At 52.3% G+C, this 6,820-nt stretch overlaps 5 protein-coding genes across 5 annotated transcripts in view; 3 read left to right on the top strand and 2 right to left on the bottom strand.

The window, feature by feature from the left end:
- The window catches only part of M421DRAFT_78412 (uncharacterized protein), a gene marked incomplete at both ends in the record, with an annotated part of 5,446 nt that extends 4,957 nt beyond the window's left edge, over positions 1-489 (bottom strand). Inside the window, one exon of the mRNA XM_033597402.1 lies at positions 14-489. Within this exon, the coding sequence (XP_033442634.1) occupies positions 14-489 (476 nt within the window). The remainder of the gene's footprint in view (positions 1-13) is intronic.
- A 630-nt stretch (positions 490-1,119) lies between these two features.
- Positions 1,120-1,572, top strand: M421DRAFT_10594 (uncharacterized protein; the record flags this gene model as incomplete). The annotated part of the gene is made up of 2 exons (XM_033587109.1): positions 1,120-1,280; positions 1,326-1,572. The coding sequence occupies 2 exons, from the start codon at positions 1,120-1,122 to the stop codon at positions 1,570-1,572; spliced, it is 408 nt and encodes a 135-aa protein (XP_033442633.1).
- Positions 1,573-1,839: 267 nt separating this feature from the next.
- M421DRAFT_78421 (uncharacterized protein) lies at positions 1,840-2,517 on the top strand (the record flags this gene model as incomplete). Its single annotated transcript, XM_033597404.1, is given in 2 exon segments — positions 1,840-2,224; positions 2,237-2,517. 2 exon segments carry the CDS (start codon positions 1,840-1,842, stop codon positions 2,515-2,517), a joined length of 666 nt encoding a protein of 221 aa, XP_033442632.1.
- A 1,070-nt stretch (positions 2,518-3,587) lies between these two features.
- Positions 3,588-3,743, bottom strand: M421DRAFT_35591 (uncharacterized protein; the record flags this gene model as incomplete). The annotated part of the gene is made up of 1 exon (XM_033589617.1): positions 3,588-3,743. A coding segment is annotated over one exon (156 nt), but the record flags the coding sequence as incomplete, so codon positions are not given.
- A 176-nt stretch (positions 3,744-3,919) lies between these two features.
- M421DRAFT_411654 (P-loop containing nucleoside triphosphate hydrolase protein) lies at positions 3,920-4,581 on the top strand. Its single transcript, XM_033590410.1, has one exon. The coding sequence runs from the start codon at positions 4,198-4,200 to the stop codon at positions 4,507-4,509; it is 312 nt and encodes a 103-aa protein (XP_033442630.1). The 5' UTR covers positions 3,920-4,197; the 3' UTR covers positions 4,510-4,581.
- The last annotated feature ends 2,239 nt before the right edge of the window (positions 4,582-6,820 follow it).

Here is a 6,820-nt window from a genome sequence, read left to right as displayed (position 1 = left end):
GAGGCGCTTGAACGGCCGCGCTGAGCTGGACGCAGCAGCACGCTTTGTCGACGGTGGTGGGGAATCGCGGGGCCGCTGCGCTGAAGGGGGTTCCTGCTGGAAGTCGTCGCTCGGGCTGCTGGCAAGATCCTGCGCTGCAGAGACCAGCCGGGCCCAAGCATCGGCAGGCAGCGCGTCCTCGGCGAGCGTCTCCTTCAGCAGCCAGATCGCCGACAGGACAGAGTGGGCGACCAAGACAGGCTTGCAGACACTCGTCTCGTTTGGAATCAGCCAGCCTGCGCTGTGCGGGCGGAATAGAGCATCACGCTGCGAGTCCGAGACAGTCGCCTTGCTCCAAAACAGCTTTTGGTAGTCCAGGTTCGGCGGGTTGTATGCGAGCCTGTGGGCAAAGCTTGACTCGCTGGCTAGCAGGAAGCTCTGGGGCCCGCCATCGAATTGCTCAGCGGCATCTTCCAACGCGGAGATCCAGAGTAGATTAGATAGCGACATAGCTGTTTGTTTGTTGATGTGGGAGATACAGCAGAAGAAGAAGGATGTTTGTTAGGTTCAGCCCCTGACTAGGGTAACAGACTAAATAGAGATTAGCCTATACAACATAAGCAGGCGCACAAGCTAGGGTGCGAAACTTAACATAGTTTAGAGATAAGAGCTGTTGCCTTAAGGAAGAAAAACACACACAGAGGCTTGCAGAGGACTACTAACATGTTAGAAGCCACTGTTGAGCATCAGTACTTTGAGCACTTGGCTGAGTACTAGGTAGCAGTGTGCAAGGAGTGCCGGTACGCAGTATGGCCGGACCAGATCGAGAGCCACTTGAAGAAGCAACACAAGAGACCGCTAAAAAACGTTAGAGCTGTAGGGGGTGCCGTCCGTCAGTGGGCGGGCTTGCTACAGTACCCCAGCGAGTGGACGGTACCAGACAACAACGTGCAGCCCATCCCCCAGCTGCCAGTATACGACGACGGCTTGCTGTGCCAACTTGAGCCCAAAAAATGCCGGCACATTGCAAGAACCATTGACTCAATCAAAAAGCACTGGCGCAAAGACCACAACGGCTGGTCATTGGGAAAAAGGCAAGGACGCCCTAGCCGAACTCGGGCAGGGGCGTTGCAAGCCCAGATGGAAGACGGCTGCAAGCGCGTACACTGCCAGCAACTTTTCGGCAGCTGGCACGGATCACAGTACTTTGAGGTGCGTCACAACCTAGACAGCAGTCTGCAACCCGTCCCTACAGAGGGCGAGGCGGCGTGGGCGCGCGTAGGCGAGGAGATGGCCAAGACGTGGGCCAACGTTGAGGACTGAGCGAAGACAACAATTGAAGACAGGGAGAAGGACGAAGCGGCCCCATGGCTGGAGCAGACTGGGTGGCTGCTGTACTTGAACAAACTGGATCGTCCTGAGTTGCTGGCAAGCATTGAGGAGCCCAACATAGACCCAGAGAAAGATGAGGAGCCTGTCGAGGCTGCGATTTGGAGCGCAATAGATGGACTGGCCCGCGTGAGCCAGATGTCCGTCATCAAGCAGACAGGCATATTTGTGCGCATGGAGGCCATTCGTACAGAGAAGCATTAGACCAGGTACACGCTGCTGCAGGCGTACATGGACGACAAGTTGATCAAAGAGCAATCACGCCCGTGGAAGCAGATACTGATGTTTTTTGCACGGACGCAGAGGGAGCACCGTTAGAAGAGCCCCAAGTACCGCTTCACACAGCAGCAGCGTGAGGCGTGGGAGGCGTTGGTCGAGCAGGCAGAGAGAGATGTTGGCGGGGCAGAGATGGAGGTAGCGGACGAGGACCAGGACGGGGACAAGGAGGAAGAGGAGGAGGAGGACAAGATAATGATTGATGAACTTGACAACAAGCAGGACCTGTCTAAGTGCGACAACAAGCCTGAGAACGAGCTCAAGAACGAGCCCAAGCACGCAAAGCTGACGCTGATCGAGAAAGCGTGCTTGATGTTTTGCATTGCGCTGCTTGACCAGCGCATCCGCCGCAAGGAGTACGACTGCGCGTTGGTGTGTGCGTTGGCTGTGCTCGGCGTCAAAGAGGACGGCTGGAAGGACGCCGAGCTGTACCCGCTGATATTGTCGTTGGTGATCAAAATCACCTGTTTCATGGTTGTACAACACGCACTTGAGCTGTCCGAGCCGTTTGAAGAGGAGGTGTTTAACAACGACAGCGCGTACAGGGGGAGCGACAGCGGCAGCAGTAACCCCAGGCTGCGTTGACCAAAAGGCTGCTTGGAGTTTGTGCAGCAGATGATAGACAGGTTCATAGTACGAGGCAGCCACAGCCCAATGCAGTGGATGCTCGACTTGCGTACGTACGGGCTGAAGGTGCATTTCAACACCACCGCGCGAGGGAACGTTGAGTGGATGGGTAGGGACAAGCTGCTGTACAAGAACGTGCACTTCACCATGGCCCAGTTCCGCAGCATGGTGCACGGGATGCAAGCAGAGAGCAAGCGGATGCTGGTTGAGGAGCTGCTGTTTTGCAATAGGCAGACGGCAGATTAAGTCCCCCAGATTCTGTAGGAGCAGCTGCGCAACAACCTAACTAACAATTAACCTGGGTAGAACTTTTTAAAAGACTAGCGCACCTGCATGCCTGTGGATAGAGAGAGGTGGTTGTTCGAACGAGTGGGGCAAGACGCTACAATGTAGGAGCGGTTTATTAAGCCAGCTACCTGTTCCAGGATCAACAGGAATGAAGTAGAGTGGTACATAGACTGTGTGGTTGCGTTTAGGGAGAAGCTGCTTGCGCTCATGCACATGACGGCAGGACAACCCGCACGGGTGACTGAGATATTGAGCGTCTGACACAGCAACACAATCAAGGGCGGGCACTGCAACATATTCATTGAGGACAGCATGGTCGTGTTTGTCACACAATACCACAAGGGGTACGCTGTCAGCGGCGACGTCAAGATCATCCATTAGTACTTGCTGCGCGAGGTGGGTGAGCTGCTGGTGTGGTACGTATGGTTAGTGCTGCTGTTCCAGCAGCGATTGGAGGCGATGGTGTGGGAGAAGGAGGCGATTTCATCCCACTTGTGGCCCGCCAACCTGAATGGACGCAAATGGACTTCAGAGCGTGTGCGGGAGACGTTGAAGCGCGAGAGTCGAATCAGGCTCAAACAAGAGTTAACGATTGCAGCGTACTGTGAGATCGCCATTGGCATCAGCCGGCGATTTTTGCGCGGCTCGACAGCGTTCGCCGCCAAGGAAGGCGAGGAAAACAAGGAGTGGAAGGAGGAGAACATGGCGGCCATTATTCAAGACGAGCAGTCCGGACACACGTCGCACGTAGCGGGTATGGTGTACGCACGCGGCATCATGGAGATGGCAGGTGTTACAGCCGACAGAAGGCAGCTGTTCCGCAACTCAAGCACAGATTGGCACTAATTTTTAGGTTTTCAGTCTGCCGTAGACGCATCAGCAGACGTGAAGAAGCGGAAGAAGGCGCCGTTCGAGAGCGAGGCCGACGAGGCGAGGATAGAGAGGCTGGAGCGGCTGAGGAAGGTGGACCCGGCAGCGCAACTCAAGCGAATGAAGGGCAAGAAAGCTAAGTTCAGAGGCGTGCAGAAGGAGGCCATCGAGGCGATCGTTGCCGGCGAGAGCCCCGTCGTGGCCGTGATGCCAACCGGCGCAGGCAAGAGCATGTTGTTCATGTTGCCGGCGTGGGCAGAGCAAGGCGGAACGACGGTGGTCGTCGTGCCGTTGATTTCGCTGCGTGGTGACATGATGCGACGGTGCAAGGAGCTGGGGATATCGTGTGCCGAATGGGCGAGTCGCTGCCCGCCCGACGCAGCAGCCATCGTGTTTGTAACGCCCGAATTGGCGGTGGGAGAAGCGTTTGCGACGTTTTTGAACCGGCTGCGAGCGACGCGGCAGCTGGACCGTATCGTGATCAACGAGTGCCACATTGTATTGAACTGTCGATACACATTCTGCAAGCAGATGCAACAGCTCGGCAGGCTGGCAGCAGCTGAGACGCAGATGGTGCTGTTGACAGCAACGTTGCCGCCGACAGAAGAGGACGAGCTGTATCAACAAATGCATTACGAGCAGAAGCAGGTCAAGATGTTCAGACAACCAACCACTAGGACGAACATGGCGTATCAGACCATCAAGATTAGCTAGTCCGCGAAGAAGAAGGACGTTGAGTTAATAGTTGTTAAGACAGTGCGGCAGAAGATGCGGAAGTATAGGACAGGTAAGCTCATTGTGTACGGCAACTTGAAGCTAAAGGTGAAGGCGTTGGCAGAGCAATTGGATTGTCACGCGTATCACGCGGATGCCGTGGGCAAGCCGACCATGTTGGCGGACTTCATGGCAGGCAAGCAGCGCGTGATCGTAGCAACGAGCGCGTTGGGCATGGGCGTGGACATACTGGATGTACAGTGCATCATTCACATCGATTGGCCGTTCACTATGTTGGATTACGCACAAGAGAGCGGCAGGGCAGGCTGGGACGGGTTGCGAAGCGAGGCGGTTTTGATAGTTTAGGATGGGAAACAACGCACCAACGACAACAGGACAGAAGCCGAGCGGCAGATGGTGAGGGAGTATGTGGAAGGTGGCGAGAGTAGGGCGGTTGGCTGCAGGAGGGAAGTGTTGGACGGGTATTTGGATGGGAGGAAGGATCAAGCAGGGTGTAGAGAGGAGGACAACAAGGAGATGTGCGACGTGTGCCGAGGGATAGACGGGCAGTTAGAAGAGGTGGTGGAGGAAGAAACAGAGGAAGGGAGCGGGACAGAGAACAACAATGGAGAAGAGATGGACGTCGTCGAAGCCGAACAAGAAGAGATGCAGCGGGTATATCGACAGCAGGAGCAGGCGCGTCGGGGGCCGTGGCAGACGTTGACGGAGCATCGACAGCAAGAGTTTGCCGATATGGAGTGGGTGCGCAGGCAGTTGGCGTGGTGGGCGAATCGATGCGGGATTTGCGAGGGAGCGGGCGACGCGCAGAGCGGACACGACATACGGCAGTGTTGGAGGGCAGAAAGCAAAACAGCAAAGGAGATGGTACAGAGGATTGATGATTAAGTTTAGTTCTGCATGTTTTTAGGCTGTTTCCTGTGCGGTGGCGTGCCACAGGAGATTTGCAATAGCTAGGAACTAAATAGGGAGGGGCGATATTAATAAGTAGAGGATAGAACTTGTTAGTACACTAGGGTATTAAGCGCAGGATTAATAGGCATAGTATTTGGTTACACAGAGGCAAACGCCTAATGGCAGGCCTGATTAGCAGACCTATCCAAGATGGGTAAACCAACTGTACCTATGGTTGATTTAGGGTTGCAAATTTGTTAGGGACTAGGGCTACAGGTTTTGCGCGGATATCTTATTACGGGGTACAGTTGGTTTTCCTCCTAACTACAGTTGTTCTGCAACAACAGACTTAATCTGCTTTAAACTTAGACATATAATTTGTAGTACTAACCTGCATTACCTGTGCAAGTTGTAGCAAAATCAGCTGCGTAGTTAATAGGGGTAGGGTTTGATGTTCATGGTTAGGGTTGCGCTAGTGCGGACAATAACTGCAGCAGAACGCAGAACAACAACACTGTAACACTAACGTGTTTTACAAGCGAGCGCCGCGTACAAGCAAGCGCTGCACCCTAGCCAAGATAAGGGCGCAGGGAGGACACCAAACCACAGCAAAAGAGGCTTAGCGTTAGGGTTTGACCCCTTTTAAGCGATCTGCTTTGGTAGTCCCCCATAGGCTGGCGGATGGGTAGGGTATGCTTTTTTACGTTTTGGCTTATAGCTTCTTAACTAGCAGAGATACGCTTACATAATCTATTATTTAATAGAAGCGCCTAGTATTGCGCCTTCTAATAAAAAAAGAATTAGCTGATTCCGCCTAGTATTAGCTGAGTTATTAACACTACCTAGCAAAGTATACCTATTAATAGGTATGCTCGCTAGGTACCCCCCCTTTTTTAACATTTTCTAGCCTCTAGCTTGTGCAGTTTAAAAGTTATAACAAAACCTTCTACTATAAAAATGTAGAGGTGGTTTTTCTCTTTCTTTTCAGCCGTAGTTCGGTAGAATCCATGTATTATTGATAAGGTTTTGGGGGGTACCCACGAAGGACGTTGGAGTATACCCATTTCGCCAGCCTAGTCCCCCACATTACCCTATCTAAGATAGGTAAACTAACTGTACCTATAGTTAATTTAGTGTTGCAAATTTGTTAGGGACTAGGGCTATAGGTTTTGCGTAGATATCTTATTATAGGGTACAGTTAGTTTTCCTCCTAACTATAGTTGTTCTGTAACAACAGACTTAATCTAACGTAGATTATCACTAAGCCAGCCATATCACCAAACTGGCTACTTTCTCTTGGCATAACCACCTTTTACCCTAACACAACATGCCTTAACAACAACAACTTCAGAATACTACTAGAGAAGGCAGAGTTATCCTTGCTATCTAGGCCTTCTATGCTAGCTAATTTCGCAGTATCCGCAGCGCTGCTAGAGCGTTGAACGTACCTTATTAGCAGGTCTCTAATTACCTTTGCAATATCACGTTTTAACTAGACGTACGCGCTAATTGCTAGAAACTTACTATACTAGAGGAGCAGACAATTATCTAGTATATACTTAACCTTGATTCGTGAGGATTTGCGCCCCAGCTATGTGAGGTGGCAGATATGGCTGATAAGATACTTAGTGTGCGTAGTGAAGAGCCTGTTGGCAAACTATAGGCTAGCAGGCTTGTGACGCGTTCAGACAAGCTTAAAATAGCCTTTAATTAAGCCAAGGATAGACAGAGGATACTACAGGAAGATCCTGAGATAATTAGCGCG

The sequence above is a fragment of the Didymella exigua genome, assembly GCF_010094145.1.
Source record: "Didymella exigua CBS 183.55 unplaced genomic scaffold M421scaffold_74, whole genome shotgun sequence".
Lineage (NCBI taxonomy): Eukaryota > Fungi > Ascomycota > Dothideomycetes > Pleosporales > Didymellaceae > Didymella > Didymella exigua.
Note: the sequence above shows the minus strand (reverse complement) of the source record. Positions and strands in the feature narration are given on the sequence as shown.